This window comes from Psittacula echo, assembly GCF_963264785.1.
Source record: "Psittacula echo genome assembly, chromosome: 3".
Lineage (NCBI taxonomy): Eukaryota > Metazoa > Chordata > Aves > Psittaciformes > Psittacidae > Psittacula > Psittacula echo.
The window spans coordinates 22,373,231-22,389,450 of record NC_137736.1 but is presented as its reverse complement, the minus strand read 5'-3'; the positions used below and the strand labels follow the sequence as shown (position 1 = coordinate 22,389,450).

General features: G+C 43.1%; 2 protein-coding genes across 3 annotated transcripts in view; one reads left to right on the top strand and one right to left on the bottom strand.

The window, feature by feature from the left end:
• The first annotated feature begins 941 nt into the window (after positions 1-941).
• HSPA13 (heat shock protein family A (Hsp70) member 13) lies at positions 942-10,841 on the top strand. Of its 2 annotated transcripts, none has more exons than XM_080614200.1 (5): positions 942-1,083; positions 2,291-2,631; positions 3,282-3,495; positions 4,102-4,269; positions 7,402-10,841. In XM_080614200.1, the coding sequence occupies exons 1-5, from the start codon at positions 1,059-1,061 to the stop codon at positions 8,070-8,072; spliced, it is 1,419 nt and encodes a 472-aa protein (XP_080470326.1). In that variant the 5' UTR covers positions 942-1,058; the 3' UTR covers positions 8,073-10,841. The 2 variants fall into 2 exon arrangements, with proteins under 2 accessions (XP_080470326.1, XP_080470327.1); XM_080614201.1 differs by having other exon boundaries at positions 1,041-1,145.
• Positions 10,842-13,051: 2,210 nt separating this feature from the next.
• Positions 13,052-16,220, bottom strand: part of LOC308218730 (multidrug resistance-associated protein 1-like) — a gene marked incomplete at both ends in the record, with an annotated part of 33,504 nt that continues 30,335 nt past the window's right edge. Inside the window, 4 exons of the mRNA XM_080613093.1 lie at positions 13,052-13,166; positions 13,668-13,862; positions 14,828-14,994; positions 16,018-16,176. Of these exons, the coding sequence (XP_080469219.1) occupies positions 13,052-13,166; positions 13,668-13,862; positions 14,828-14,994; positions 16,018-16,176 (636 nt within the window). The remainder of the gene's footprint in view (positions 13,167-13,667; positions 13,863-14,827; positions 14,995-16,017; positions 16,177-16,220) is intronic.

Sequence of the window (16,220 nt, the reverse complement as noted above, 5' to 3'; positions counted from 1 at the left end):
TAGCATTGAAAGAACGCTGATAAGTTGCAAAACTCATTAGAGCACTTCAGGGAGAGGAGATTAAGTGTTTTTAAAAGGGAACGTGCAGCCTCAGCGCAGGAGACCCTGCTGCTCTCTCTGGAGACAGCATCACAGAGCAGATGAAACACAAACCCTCTGCTCCAGCTTAACGCCGTGTTGGATCGAAGCCCCTTCCCCGGTGCCGAGAGGTCGAGGTCTGGCGCCAGGACCGGCGCTGGCAGCAAACGGCAGGTCAGCTCCCTGAGCAGGGGCTTTCCTCGTTCAGGGCCAAGGCCATTCCCCCACAGCAGCCGGCGCGCCTACCGACGGCCCCGCCTGCAGCAGCCCCTGCTTGTTGCGCGGCAGCGGTGGCTCTCCCATGCGCGCCAGCGCCGAGGCTGTGAGGGCAGCTGCCCGCCTTGGCGGAAGGCTCTCAAACACTGGGTGGAGTGTTTCCGGGTGTTTTTATCATTATTACTGGGTGCCAGCAAGAATGATAAAGAATAATCAATAATCGCGATAATTACTTTTAAATGCTTAACAGCGTTACTGTGTGCTGACTTGGCAGTGCCACATCTACGGTCTCTAACGCCTTACGCAGGCAGGAGCCTGCTGACTGGGAAAGGAAGTGTCCCTGCTCGGCACCGCTCTGTGCTGCCTGCCCGTGCCCAGGGGATGAACGCTGTGGCGGGCGGGAAGCCAGCTGCCGGTCCTTACCGCCCCGGGCACCATGCAGGCCGCTCCAGCGCCATGGCTGCCAACCGAACTACCACTCCCAGCAGCCATCGCGACTGCGCGTGCGCCGGGAGGTGTGACCCACAGCTTCTCACTGCCTAGATGACATTTCCTCGCAGCCCATTGGCTGGTCCGCCGGAAACGGCCGTGCCCCTATGCCCCCTGGGAGTTGTGGATTTCCCGTCCACTACGCTACACCAGCTTGGGAGAGGCGGGCGGGACGCCCGTACCAGCAGTCCCGGCGTGCTGTGCCGCGCTCCGCCGCCCGGAAGGAGCCGTCAGCAGTCGGCGTAGGCTGGTGCTCGCGGAGCCGGCTCACAGCGATGGCGGGGCAGATGGCGGTGCTGGGTGAGCAGGGCCGGGGGCCTGTCCCCGTCCGGGCGGCTGAGGGGACGGTGCCAGGGGGTGAGGTGAGGGGCGGCGGCCCCGGCGGAACGCTGGTCGCTCCTGCTCCGCCCGTGGTGGCCTCCGGTTGGCGGGGCTCAGGCACGTCCCGTCACCCTGTCTCGGGCTGGGGCCTTTGAGGAGGCCGCTGACTCCCACCGCGGGGCTTGGTGGGGCTGTCGCAGCCTTGCCCGCTTTGTCACCTTTATACCGCGGGGGTTCCCTGCGGCCGGCGCGGAGTGTCGCCCTGTTGGGAGGGCCGAGGCGCTCAGCGCCGTATTGCGAAGAAAGGTCTTGCGAAATTGGCGGCTGAAAGTAAACCTGGTTTTTGTCACTGGTTTGTGTGAAATGCAGCTGTGCCCGGCCTGCCGTGCTGCGGAGCAGGGCTTATCCGCTCGTCGAAACTTCAGCTGTTCGGAGTTCTTGAGATTTTGTTTGTTTATTGGAGTTTCCCTCCCTCTTTTCCTTCCCCCCCCCCCCCCCCCTTTGCTGAGGCGTTATTAGGTTTTCAGGTTTCTTGCTTTGTCAGTTGAATATATGTAAAATAAGATTTTAAAACCAATCTATTTCGCACTTAAACTACTCTACCCCTTGATTTCAAGGCATAGAAAAGATTCAGAGGTGTGGGAAGATACTGTCTGGGGGCTATGACAGAACCAGGAGGAGCTGACATAGGTTTGCATCTCCTTATGTTTAGACTTCTGTTGAAGCTGGAGATGTTTGGGTTGGGAGTTTGTCATTTCACTGGGATTTTGTGCAGCCTCATTAAGCAGCTGTCCCTTAGGGAGGGGTCACTCATAGACAGTTCCCCTTCAAATACTAATTAGCCTATTTCTGAAATACCTTGCACAGAGGAAAAGAATTATTGCAGGGTGGTGATATTGTCAGTTTTGCTGTACCTCTTGGGCTTTTTAAAGTTGCTGTAGCATTTAATGGCTGAGACATTTGACTCTTCTAAGCACTTTTTGTTGGATTAAGAGACCTGAATTTGCTGCTGACCTTTAAGGAAACAGAAAAGTAATTGAGTAGCTGAACAGGCTTAAGGGCATGAAAGCCACTTGAAGTGTAACGCATAATACTGTTATGCATTAAATAAGTGTTAATATTCACTGGCTTGTAAGTTTGCAGCAGTAGCTACTCTAACCCTATTTTTTAAAACTCTGTGTTTCAGGTTCAGCTGTTTTGGCTCTCCTGTTAGCTGGCTACCTAGCACAGCAATACTTACCAATGCCTGCACCAAAAGTAATCGGGATTGATCTTGGCACAACTTATTGCTCTGTTGGTGTCTTTCTTCCTGGAACGGGGCTGGTGAAGGTTATTGCAGATGAAAATGGGCACAACAGCATTCCAAGTATAGTCTCTTTCACGGACAAAGGCGTGTATGTAGGATACGATGGCCTAGAACTGGCTGACTCAAACCCTCAGAACACCATATATGATGCAAAAAGATTCATTGGGAAAATCTTCAGTTCAGAAGAACTGAAAAGTGAAAGTAGCAGGTATCCCTTTAAGGTGAGTAGCCTTATCCTTCAGTTCTCTCCAAGCAGTAAGCTATGGGATGCTTAAAACATGTAGTAAGTAACTAGCTTGTCTGACCTTGAGTCACTTGGCTAAATCTTATATGTCTGAAGACCATAAGAGGTATCTATAGAGAGAAGGAGGAAACGGTTGTAGAAGCAGCATACCTCTGCATGAGAGCTGATGGTGATTTTCCAGAGGACCCGTTCCTCTACTGTGAAATCTGTTTCTGGGTAACCTTCCAGCCCGTTTTCTTAAAGGATAAATTTCAACTTGAAATTCTCACTGTGAAGTTGCTGAAACTTCAGCTCCCCTCATAGTCTAAAATTAAAAAGTCTAATGATTAAAAAGAATTACTTTTATCTTCGAAGGGGGTGTTGAAGCTTTCACACAGTTGCTAGGTCTTAACTTTGTTTTTTAATGTGTCTTACATGGGCACAGACGGCGTCACTACTTTGGGTGTACTTGGATCCCTTAAGTCACGTGTTTTGCATAGTACTCATAGTCAAGGAATAGAAGTGACTCAGGAAGTGGAAAAGCACATTTAGATTTTTCCAGAATACTCAGGCTACATGCAAATAATTGGTGGGAGAGCATAAGAAGGTGGCTTCTTACATGTGGGTCATGTTGCTTTTTCCTCCTAGATTTTCAACAACAATGGATCAGCTGAATTTTCTTTGACAATTAATGAAACTTTTCGCATCACTCCAGAGTATATTGGCTCTCAGCTGCTGCTGAAATTGAAGAGAATGGCAGAAGACTATATTGGCATGCCTGTTTCAAATGCAGTCATCTCTGTGCCAGCAGAGTTTGATGAAAGGCAACGGAATTCTACCATTAAGGCAGCTAATATTGCAGGTGATGCATCCTTATTCTAGTGTTTTTCTAGGAAATCCTAAGGTCTGTTTCTCCAACAGTAAAGTCTTTGGGGAGGGTATAGACACAGCAAATCAGTGATGGAAGACCTCAGAAGGGATTTTTGTTTTTTGCAGACCATTAACAGTTGCGAGGAACAGCAGAGAACTCCTGGGTACCAACAGGTGCAGCGAACTAACGCAGATATAGGTAGCTAGAAGAAGTAAGTTTTGCTTCAGGGAAAATAAGTCTTTTTGGCAACCTCCAAATAGAGAGTTGGTGCAGAGCACCCACTGACAGTAATTTAAACAGAAATAGAACATGTCAGTCTCATTAGCAAGATTTCTGTGGAAGAAATGTGTTTGGGCAAATCATGGTTCATGACTTCACCCTGATGCTGAAGGAGTACTGCTTTAGACTTGAGTATGGTAAAGAGTTCATCAAGTATTACTGCTTAGAAAACTTTCCTTGAGATCTGACATTTTACTTAAGGTAAGTTTGGTTAAAAAAAACAGCCAACCAGCTTATGGCAAATGTCATTATGATGTGAGAACTTCACTTTTCTCAGATGTGTGCCTGACTCTTGCTTGGTATCTTTGCTCTTTGCAGGGCTAAAAATTTTGCGAGTCATCAATGAACCCACAGCTGCAGCTATGGCTTATGGACTCCACAATGCTGATGTGTTTAATGTTCTGGTGGTGGATTTGGGTGGAGGAACTTTGGATGTGTCTCTGTTGAACAAGCAGGGAGGGATGTTCCTCACAAGAGCCATGGCAGGTGAGAAAAACTCTTTACTTCCTCAAGGAATGGGGGGAAAATAAAAGGTGCACCCAAAGTCACATTATAGGGGCTCTTAAAAGGTGCCAGCCTTGTTGCAAAGTGTTCTCTGAATGTGTTCTCTTCTGCCTTTCATGCACAATTATGTTTGTGACTGCAGTGCTAACTGCTTGTGTTGCCTTCAGTTTTGATATGAGCTGGTGCTCAGTCCAGTAGGAGTGAATAGCAAGACATAATTCAGCAGCTTCATTTAGACAGAGACCCACTAAGTGAACTCCTGTTTTCAGTCCAAAAAAAACCCAAATGGTGAAAGCTTTGAGAACATTGTTCAACATGGATGAAAGCCCACAGGTCATTTCCTTTTAGCTCTGTTGAATGGAAAGCAATTGTTTTGAAAGGTTTTGGAAACACGGTGCAAGAGTATTCTTTCAGTAGGAACTGGTTATGTATATTCTCCTGCTTTAGGCAGGGTATTTACATGTACTTCAGTGGTAATGTGTTTTTTCATGTGGGTGCATGAAGATGTTGAGTAACTTGAAACTGGTAGAACAATAATCCTGATAAAGCCCTACTGTGGAAGTGCTAAGAGAAAACTCATTCCAGGCAGAGAGGGAAATTAGCTGGAGAAACAATTTGCTGTGAGAGATTGCACTTCAATCACAGGGTTCCAGCTCAAAATTTGTCATTACATGGTTTCTTCTTCAGAAATACCTCTGAGTTCACAGCCATGGCTTTTTCCTGTTAAGAGTGTAGCAGAGCAGTTCCAAGGGTAAACCACTGAGGGGAGTAGGTTCTATAATTATTGCTAAATAAAAATCTGGAAATTACTACCACAGTATCACAGTATCACAGTATGTTAGAGATTGGAAGGGACCTCAAGAGATCATCTAGTCCAATCCCCCTGCCAGAGCAGGAACACCTAGATAAGGTTACACAGGAATGTGTCCAGGCGGGTTTTGAATGTCTCCAAAGAAGGAGACTCCACAACCTCCCTGGGCAGCCTGTTCCAGTGTTCTGTCACCCTCACTGAGAAGAAGTTTCTTCTCAAGTTTAAGTGGAACCTCTTGTGTTCCAGTTTATACCCATTACCCCTTGTCTTATCATAGTTTGCCATTGAGAAGAGCCTGGCTCCATCCTCATGACACTCCCCCTTTATATATTTATATACACTAATAAGGTCCCCCCGCAGTCTCCTCTTCTCCAAACTATAGAGACCCAGCTCCCTCAGCCTTTCCTCATAAGGGAGATGCTCCACTCCCTTAATCATCTTTGTCGCCCTGCGCTGGACTCTCTCCAGCAGGTCCCTGTCCTTCTTGAACTGAGGGGCCCAGAACTGGACACAATATTCCAGATGCGGTCTCACCAGGGCCGAGTAGAGGGGAAGGAGGACCTCTCTCGACCTACTGACCACCCCCCTTCTAATACACCCCAGGATGCCATTGGCCTTCCTGGCCACAAGGGCACAGTGTTGGCTCATGGTCATCCTGCTGTCCACTAGGACCCCCAGGTCCCTCTCCCCTACACTACTCTCTAACAGGTCGTTCCCCAACCTATACTGGAACCTGGGGTTGTTCCTGCCCAGATGCAGGACTCTACACTTTCCCTTGTTATATTTCATCAAGTTACTCCCTGCCCAACTCTCCAGCCTGTCCAGGTCCCGCTGGATGGCAGCACAGCCTTCTGGCGTGTCAGCCACTCCTCCCAGCTTAGTGTCATCAGCAAACTTGCTGACAGTACACTCAATTCCCTCATCTAAATCATTGATGAATATATTAAATAATACTGGTCCCAATACTGACCCTTGAGGCACTCCACTAGATACAGGCCTCCAACTGGACTCCGCCCCATAGACTACAACTCTCTGGCTTCTGTCCTTCAGCCAGTTCGCAGTCCATCTCACTACCTGATCATCCAGGCCACACTTCCTCAATTTAGCTATGAGGATGCTGTGGGAGACTGTGTCAAATGCTTTGCTGAAGTCAAGGTAGACCACATCCACCGCTCTGCCATCATCCATCCACCGTGTTATTTCCTCATAAAAGGCTATGAGGCTGGTCAAGCATGACTTCCCCTTGGTAAAGCCATGTTGACTGCCCTTCATAACCCTCTTATCCTTGACATGCCTTAAGATGGCATCAAGGATAAGGTGTTCCATCACTTTCCCAGGGATGGAGGTGAGGCTGACCGGTCTATAGTTACCCGGGTCCTCCTTCTTGCCTTTTTTGAAGACTGGAGTGACATTTGCTTTCCTCCAGTCCTCAGGCACCTCTCCCGTTTCCCAAGACTTGGTAAAGATGATGGAGAGTGGTCTAGCAATGACTTCCGCCAGTTCCCTCAACACCCGCGGGTGCATCCCATCTGGACCCATGGATTTATGGATGTCCAGATTGCTCAACTGGTCCCTAACCCATTCCTCATGGACTAAGGCAAACCGCTCCAGTGACCTGACTTCATCTGAGGTCTCAGGAGTACAGGGTTCTTCAGGACTGCCTCCAACAGAGTAGACTGACACAAAGAAGGCATTCAATAACTCTGCCATCTCAGTATCTTCTGTCACCAGGGCACCCATCCCGTTCACCAGTGGGCCAACCTTGCCTCTGGTATTAGTTTTATCAGCTATGTATTTGAAAAAGCTCTTTCTGTTGTCCTTGACCCCTCTGGCCAGATTTAATTCTAAGGAGGTCTTAGCCATCCTAGCTGCCTTCCTACATCCTCTAGCAGCAGCCTTATATTCCTCCCGAGTGGCCAGCCCCTCCTTCCATGACCTATAAACTCTGCTCTTCCACTTGAGCATACCCAGCAGTTCCTTATTCAGCCACGCAGGTCTCCTGGCCCTCTTCCTTGACTTCCTACGTGTCGGGATGCTCAGCTCTTGAGCTTGGAATAAGCAATCCTTGAATGCCAACCAACTATCTTGGGCCCCTTTACCTTCAAGCAGCCTTGCCCATCACGTGTTCTTCAGTGGACAATTAGTGAAATCTGTTTTCACAGCTCTGTTTGCTCTTGCACTATGCTTATGGTCCTACTGTCATTGTTCTGGCCCTCAACCATCTCCAGTAAATGAAAAGATGTGTGCTGCTTTCTGAAGCTTTGAGAGTGATGTGTCTGATGCCTTATATTCTGATGTTTCAGGCAACAACAAACTTGGAGGACAGGATTTTAATCAGAGGTTGATGCTGTATTTATACAATCAGCTCCATCAAATGTATGGCTCCCTGCCAACAAGAAAAGAAGAAATACATCGGCTCAGACAGGCTGTGGAAGCAGTTAAGTTAAATCTGACTGTTCATGAGACAGCTACGCTAAGGGTGTTGTTGACTATGCCAGAAAGGAAGCCTACAAAAGAACTTCCAGATAGTGAGGTAAAACCAAACAATGTGTTGAAAGATGAGCCTTCACGAAAAACAGGAGACCTGAAAAATCCTGGAGACACCTCAAAAGTAGAGAACAACTTTGTCAAAGTTGTGTTTGAAACAGAAATCTCTAGGAAGCTGTTTGAGACGTTAAATGAGGACCTTTTTGAGAAGATTCTTGTGCCCATTGAACAAGTGTTGAAGGATGGCCACCTCCAGAAAGCAGAAGTGGATGAAATTGTGTTAGTGGGAGGCTCCACCCGGATTCCTCAGATACGCAAAGTTATTCAGGATTTCTTTGGAAAGGAACCTAACACCTCTGTAGATCCTGACCTAGCAGTTGTAACGGGAGTAGCTATCCAAGCGGGAATTGTTGGTGGGTCCTGGCCTCTTCAAGTCAGCGCTATAGAAATTCCTAATAAGCATTTACGGAAGACTAATTTTAACTGAAAAGAAGTTCTTGCCTATTGCATCCCACCTCTCCAAAAGGGTACCCTGATGGTGCATACTTACCTGACTGGTGATGGAGCCTAATCTTAGCCGTATTGTATTAGTTTTTTATCTGTTGCAGTTAGGTGTCCCTGGACACCAAACTGTGTTAAAGCTAGATGTTATTTTAAAGGTACAACTGATTTCTGAAGTTCTAATGTGTTCTGTCTGTCTGTAGATTGGATATTGGATGAAATGAAAATGCCAGTGGTGACACACCTATGTTTTATTGCTAAATTTTCTTAGCAAGTCCTGTAGAGGTGTATGTTTAAAATGTAAAGGGAGCGTGGCCAAGGTGACAGGTAACGTGGTTATGGTACTGTAGGTATTCCCAGGTCCAATATATTTACTTTGAAAGAATGTGAAGCAGTGTTAATGCACATAGCACTAGCAGTGTTCAGCTTAAAATTTATTTATTAAATTGAGTCATTTGAGCTTTTAAGCACCTTTCTAAAAGGCATGTTGCAGCTTGAATGAAACTTAGGCATTCACTTGATTCTTCTGCTGTTCATAACAGCATAATGGTATTGCTGAGGCTGTATGGCAAATTATCTCATGTTTCAGCCAAACCATATTAAAACCTGTGCCCTTTCTACTGTAGCATTACTTAGTGTGTCTGCAAGGGCTTACTTTAGATCTGGTTTTGATGGTTGTCATACTGGTTCTGTTGTCATACCACTGATGTTCTCCACAGAGAACAAGGGCGTATTGCCAGTTACGTATACCTCCCCCTGCCTGATTTGAAAACTGCAGTAATTTTGTGTATATTAAAGCCACAGCTTGAGTAGCTTCCCTTGAATTTGACCAACACAAATTTCATTGTTGTGCATCTACAAGCGCTTGACGTCTTTCCCCTGGAGTACCCCAAGCTGTACGGTTCTTGGGGAGCAGGTGTGGGGCAGAAGGGATGGATTGTCTGATGAAGTCTAGTTCCAGTAGTCCTAGTAAATGACAATTCACCCAACTATTTCCCACTTTCTAGCTTTTATCCCTGGTTTAAATTGTTTTCTAATCCCACTCTACACTGAACATAGATCAGAGATTGTAGCTGTTCTTTTGGGAAGGAAGCAAGGTGTGTAAGTTGGGATTTGAGGTAGCACTTTTTTAGGACTTCCTTTAGGCAAATGGTTTCCTACCAGCTATCTAGCAGATGCATGAAAAGAAAATAATCTGGAAAAAAAAAATGGTGACAGTTCTCTTTGGAGGGTTAAATCAATACTTAAAGGCCAGTTGAATTATTCTATCTGTGTAGAACTTTCTCCAATGAAAACACATCATTCAGCTTAGAAATGAACCCAGACTTTATCATGAAAGCTCTAGTAACAGGTGGTTCTAAACATCTTGTATTCTGCAGAATGATTCTGTTTGTATTAAACTTGCCAAGATAAAGTGTGGGGCTTAGATTTGTTGTTTAACATATAACTATATTAAAATAGGCTTGTTATTCTCCTGGCAGCAGGCTTTATTTATGTCACTGCCATAAATCAAATGTGCCAATTCAGCTGTTTGCATAGCTATTGTCTAAACATGTCTTCGAAGTAATCTAATTAAAAACCTCTCAAATTGAATCACAGTTGTACACAACCATTCCATCAGCATTGTTTCACTTCACAGAGGATTCCCAAAACACTGCTAACATCTGTTTCATTTCCCTGAGTTGAAACCACAGTGATTTTTTTTTTCTCATTTGAGGATTTTTTTCTGTTGTACCTCTTTCAAAGCAACCCTGTCCATGTCTGTATGGAACCTCCAGTATCTAAAACTCCTTCATTGAAAGAAGTGCCTCTTCATTGAAATCCTGGATGAATTGCAATATACAATACGGTTCTCATAAGCAGTTGCTGTTTGGGGCCTTTGCTTTGCAGATACAAATGTGCGCGTTGGATTCAACACATATTCCAGTGTCTTTGGAATCCCTGTGGCCTTTTGCACTGCTGTAAATTCATCTTAAAGTCTGCTGGAGTTACAGTAGGCCTTCAGTCTTCATTTTTTTGAATGCAGTGTGTAAAATGAGCAGACCTGTATAGAAATAGAAGCACATCACAGTGAAATTATGAAAAGCTTTCTGCAGTTCTGGGACAAGGTAGGTAGGAGTGGGAGAAACTTTTTAAACTGTTAACACTCAGTGCAAATAAATGAAGTGGGTTTTCTTTTCTTTCATATGCTCCTTCAGCCTGGAGGAGTTAAATCCCTTTCAGTGTTAATCTGGGAGTCAGAAGGGAAGGGCAAGTTGTTTTCTTGTTAAAAAAATTAAATTCACAAAAGGATATTTATTCACATTTCTGTACAGATTTTTAATAGAGAAGTTACTGTACATCAGGTATCTCACAATGCATCTTTATTTATTAAATAACTTTCCTGAACCCTGCAGTCAAGTTATTTATTTTATATCTTTTGGGTTTAATACTCTACTTTGGCACATTGAATTTTAAAGATGACTCCACTCTACTAAGTGGCTATTTCCAGGTATGCAAGTGTAGTGCTTACCTGTCTCTCTTTAAAGAAATTGATATTTGAAGGCTGAAGTCTTTCTACAATCCTTGAAATCTGAGTATGGTTGCGTGTGGTGGTAGGTCTGTAACAAATTTATATAGCTAAAGCTTGTTTTGCAAGTTGAAATTATGAAAGTCCAAGACGCCTAACCAATTGTATGTGCCAATGCTGATGATGAAATGCATTTTATAAATAACCTTTTAGAATGTTTTTAATAAAAGCAATTTCTGTCCCTTGGATGTATCTTTGTTTCAGTTTCTCAGGGAAATCTATAACAGCAGTGTTAGAGAATGAGGTCATAATCCCTCAGGTTGTCAAGGTGTTGCTGGAGTGACAGATCTTCCCTGGGACATGGCACACACAACTGTGAGGAACTGGGGTATGAAGAGAAAAAAACCCTTTCTCCTCAAGCTGCGGTTTGGGGTGGGAGAACAGAACTGAGAAGAAAAGTGCAGGTTAGTACAAGGAAATGTGTATATTCTGGCAAGGAAAAAACTGTTTCCCCTCAACTGTCCAGTTTCTCCTGTGATACTGCCAGGAAAGTGCAGAGCAAAGGCCAGAAGCAGGGCCAAGGAAAGGAACACCTGAAAAGATGCTGCCTGTGGGGTTTTTGAATGCTGTGGGGAGGAAGTTGAAGCAGAGCATGAGCAGGACATGCTTCCTGCTTCTCCCTATGAAAAGGAAAAAAGTCAGGGTGTCCTTCTAAGCCTCACTGTTAGACTGCCCGTGACACCCTGGCTGTCCAACCTGTCCTTTCCCTAACCCAGGCAACCTACCTGGAAAGGGAGGCCAACCAGTAGCTCCTCAAAGGGATGAACAGTTGTGTCTCCAGCCAAAGGAAGCTCTCCTGCCCTGTCAGAAGGCCCTTTGAGCACAGCCCAAGCACCTCCTCAGAGATCTTGGCAGTTACTGGCCCATATGGGGCAAAGTCACAGGTGGTGAGTGCCTGCGATTAGCCCAGCAGGATGAGACCTTAACTCCAATTGCAGGAGAATTGCTGTTTGGAGGAGACAGGGCAGGAGACAAGGTGTGTGCTCTGAAGGTACTGATGGCCTCACTTGGGGGAAAGAAGAAGAAAGCAGAGATGAAAAGCAGAAAGCTGTTGTCTCTCCTGAGAAACATCCTCTCACACTAGTCTCTCCAGGACTTTCAGAAGTTAACAGTTACTTGGGAGGGTTGTTCCTAATCTAAAATAATTTTGTTTTGTGTGATAGTATACTTAATTGTGTTTTGCAGCTAACAGTACTCTGTGACGGTGGTACTGTGTAACGTAGGAAGACAGGTTTTCTTTTTTACCTTCAGGAGAGGATAGAGAATCGCTTCCCTTCACTGTAGTAGAATCACATCTTTGAGGAACTTTCTTCAGAGAGCCTCCATTGCTTCTCACCACCTTTCTAAAACAGCAAATACGGCTTGCTATCAGGCAAGAAATTAAGATCCTACTAGATAGTAACCAGGTGTCAAGATTAAAGTAATATAACAGGGCTGTTGCCTGAAACTGTGTTCATGTACCATGTGGGTTTTTTTCTATTTGTTTTAAAGCAGTTGCTGGAGATCTTTTCTTAGGCTAAGGCTGCAGTGATTAAGTAGGTATTAAATTTGAAGAGTTACAAGGACTGTAATAAAAATGAAAATTAATATTTATGTGGCCTAGAGCAGCACCGGCATGTTCACCTGACACTTTCAGCACATGTACATAACCTCTTCTGCTGCTAAATTAGTACTGAGGATTGCATAAAACTACTAGCAAGGAGATAGCTGCACCTGACACAATTTTTCCATGTCACAATGTGATTTTGTAATGCTCAGATACGTTAGATGTGGGTTAGATGTGTTAGATGTGGGTTTTTTTATATGGAATATTTTTTCAATTATTCACAAATCGTAAGGTCAAAAGGCAAATTAATCTAATGTGGCAAGTTTATTGCCTCAAGAATTACCCAAGTACATATGCAAATATGCATGTTCTAAAAATCAGCACCAAGTAACATCTGCCTGTATATCCACAGAATATGCAGTCTTGGGGTCTTAATGAATTTGCAATCATAATTAAGAAATAAATGGGCACAATGTCAGAGCAACTTAATGAAATACTATTTTTAATTAAAAACAGTGTGTGAGCAACAAGATTTATTTTTCAGTCAGCACTTACTAGTGCGACAGTTAAAATATGCCATGAAAATTACTGTTTCATTCTGTTGTTCCAGTGCCAATATGATCAAAATAAGTGATGTGCATAAAATCAGAAAAGATTTTAATAAACCTGATCAATATACACAGATTGTAGTTGAAGTAAAAAGCAGTGCTGTGAGGAGCTTTTGAGCAAGCTAGTAATTTCAAATGGAATATAAAATATTCCATATATATGTGGAATACCAGATATCCCTCCAGTGTTTACTGGAGTAAGGAATTCTTGTCTTCATTGAGTATTAATTCCTTAGTTTTCTTTATCTTCTTATCCCAGCCTCTGCAACCATTTCAGAAAAGGCACCTCCTTTCTGTTGTAACAAATTATGTGGTGTATCATATTCTAGAATCCTTCCAGTGTCCAGAACAAGCACTCTACAATGCAAAACCAGAAAGTTTACAGGAGAAGAAAAATCAGCTCTTCAACTATATTTTACAGTCCTAATACAGGTATCTCTGGATAATGGGAACTCTTAGAAGAATTACTATTGCCTTAGGTAATTCACTGGTTTCTGAAGCTAGCAACTCCTATATTAAAGAAAACAAACAAACAAAAACTTTTGAAAATGGCATTTTTCCTTAATCGGTAAAATGCTGTAGTTATATATACTCTATAAAATTAAGTGGTCTTAATAGTAGTTTATACCTGTACTTTAGCGGTAAAGATATTCATTTTGTAATTAGAAGGGGGAAACAGAACATACGTATTGATATTCAGTTAATACTGATGCTCAAGACTTTTGGGATACCTTGGATTGTACAGATAGAAAGATAATAAGGTAAAAAATGTTGGAGTGTAACCTTTAGTAAGTCTGAAAACAGTTACATTTAAAGGAAGCCATTTATTTTTAAAATGGCTTACCGAAACTTACTTACCTCTCTGAATGCATGACTGTGTGTAACCTATGGGCTATAGTTAATATTGTGCAGTTGTGAAACTCTCTTTTGATGGTGAACTGCACCAAGTCGTCTGTTTCCATGTCAACAGAAGCTGTTGCCTCATCTAGGACCAGGATTTTTGTCTTTCGTAGCAAAGCACGGGCCAAGCAGACTAGCTGTCTCTGCCCAACACTGTTAAAAATACATGTGAGAAGATCAGGTTAGGAAGGGGAGAACAATATAAAGCTGATATTCCCTTCTATCTTAACAATGTTGTATATGTCTGACAAGACCAGTGAAATATGTTCACCTTGTTTTGGAAGTTTTCATTTCTTCTTGCTCGGCATACCAATAATAGTTAAGATGTGACTCTTGAACACCTGCGGCTGAACTTTATAGCATAAACCTAGTCTTGCCTTCAATTTCCACATTCACATTATAACGGGAATAAGCCAGATGAGGGAGGACTAAACCACTTTTTAATAATATTCAAAGCAAAAGTTTGGATACTCCTATATGTTAGCTGTGGTGTTTGCCTTCTAGAAACTTCCTCCTGAAAATGATCTACCAAAAAAATTCAAGTTGATATTCAGAAAGCTCCATCTAAGACTTGCCCCTTAGCAGCAAAGCGAAAAGCTGCAGCAGTTGTCTCCTTGAGCTTACAGCCTTTTTATTTCAAGTGTCACCCTCCTTGTGTAACTATGGGTTAATGCTTTACAAGGAAAAAAATCAGGTGCTTTGCCTAAGTAAATAAAGCAAAGGCCTAAGCTCTCTGCAGTTTTGTCTTCTTTCCATGTTCAGTGCTTTATTGTTTTCTTTTTCTTTTTTTTAAGTTTAAATAAATGAGCACTTTTCTATCCAGCTCTAATTAGAAAGTGCGTGAATTGCTACCCTCCCACACCTTCCTTTACACCTATTCATATATTTGAGCTGAAAATAGTCTACTTGCTTGGCTTCCCATACAGCACAGGCCAGAGGTCTTTATACAGTTGTGAACAGTTGGCCACCTCAAAGAAACACATACTACCAGAATAATTCTACTTAGAATGACAGGAGAAATGTCATTATACTGATACTTCCTGAAGGAAATTCTCTGGAAGGAACATAGTTTTACAGTACCAGAAAATAACTGCAATAGCACTTTCTTGTTTATGTACCTGAGATTTTCACCACCTTCTGAAATCTCATGAAGGAGTTTCTTTGGGAGTGACTGGACAAAATCCTTTAAGTGACACAGTTCCAGTACCTCCCACAGTTCAAGATCAGAGTGTTTTCCAAGTGGATCCAAATTTGACTGCAGTGTCCCAGAAAACAAGATGGGGTCCTAAATAACAGCAGAATGTAAGTGCACAATTCCAACCCAAACTTAAAACAGTCCTTACATTAACATAGCAAACTGACACAAATAATTTTGGAAAAGCAGACAAGGATTTGAAGGAATATATACATGCTTTTTCTATTCAGCTCATTTTCTGAAAGACCCAAGCTTTTTTTGTTTAAATATTAGCACAATCTATGCTAAAGACAGACAGCAAATATTACCAGGGTTAAGGCTCCAGAAAAGCTAGGAAAAAAAAATAGACCTTTCTTCGGAAAAACATCAGATAAATTTCTTGTAAGTGATGTTAACATTACCCATGCACAAAAATGGGTTTATGAATGGCATTCAGGGAACATGCAGAAGGTCTTCAGGTGACCACTAAATTTGTGTTCAAGGTTTTACTTTGTCCTAGATCATTTCAAGGTAAGTCAGTCTACCAGCACAAACACAATCCTAACAATATGTGAACTAATCTTGAGTTTCGTGCCCTGTTCTAAAGTAAGCAAGGATGGCTTTACGTGGTATACTGTAGCAGACTAGCTGAAATACGTATTACACAATTTGTGTATTCATGACTTTATTCCCTACAGTCTTCAGACATAAGTGGAGTTATTTTAAATATTTTTGCCTTCAGGTGGGACTTGAAAACACCATATGTAGCATGAGCTATTCTAGCTAAGCCTGTTAAACTAAACCTGGCATTATAAAAACTGTGTGGTCTCTCTGTTTTAAAGCTTCTTCCGTATAATTGCCAACATGCAGTTGTGACATTTTCCAGGACAGCATCCTGCCAGCAGTACTGAAGATTACTGGCTAATCAATAGCTGAGATTCTCAAAAATTCAATTCTAAAACCCAATAGGCCACAACAGAGCCTGGTTTCAAAGATCAATAAATTTCTACTGGAGTTTTATGCCTCTGTCTCTTGGCAGCCTGTCTCTTGGAATTTGGGGTTATAATTTCTTCCCCCAAAATAAAGTGTCCTCTGTTATTGAAAAAAAAAAGTTCCCTCTAAAACACATCTCACCTGTGGAATAATGTTAAGGTTTCCACGTAGGTCATGGAGTCCAATAGTTGATATATCAATTCCATCAATAATTATTTTGCCTTCAGATCCCTCTAGAACTCTAAACAAGCAATTTGTGAGTGTTGATTTACCAGCTCCTGTTCTTCCAACAATTCCAACCTGAAACAGAAAGTTTCCTGATAAAGACTATAACTTCCCATGTG

Coding starts and splice junctions, on each gene's coding strand:
- HSPA13 (XM_080614200.1), top strand. CDS start 1,059: ATGGCGGGGCAGATGGCGGTGCTGG. Junction 1,084..2,290: donor GGGGCAGATGGCGGTGCTGG/GTGAGCAGGGCC, acceptor TCTGTGTTTCAG/GTTCAGCTGTTTTGGCTCTC. Junction 2,632..3,281: donor GTAGCAGGTATCCCTTTAAG/GTGAGTAGCCTT, acceptor TTTTCCTCCTAG/ATTTTCAACAACAATGGATC.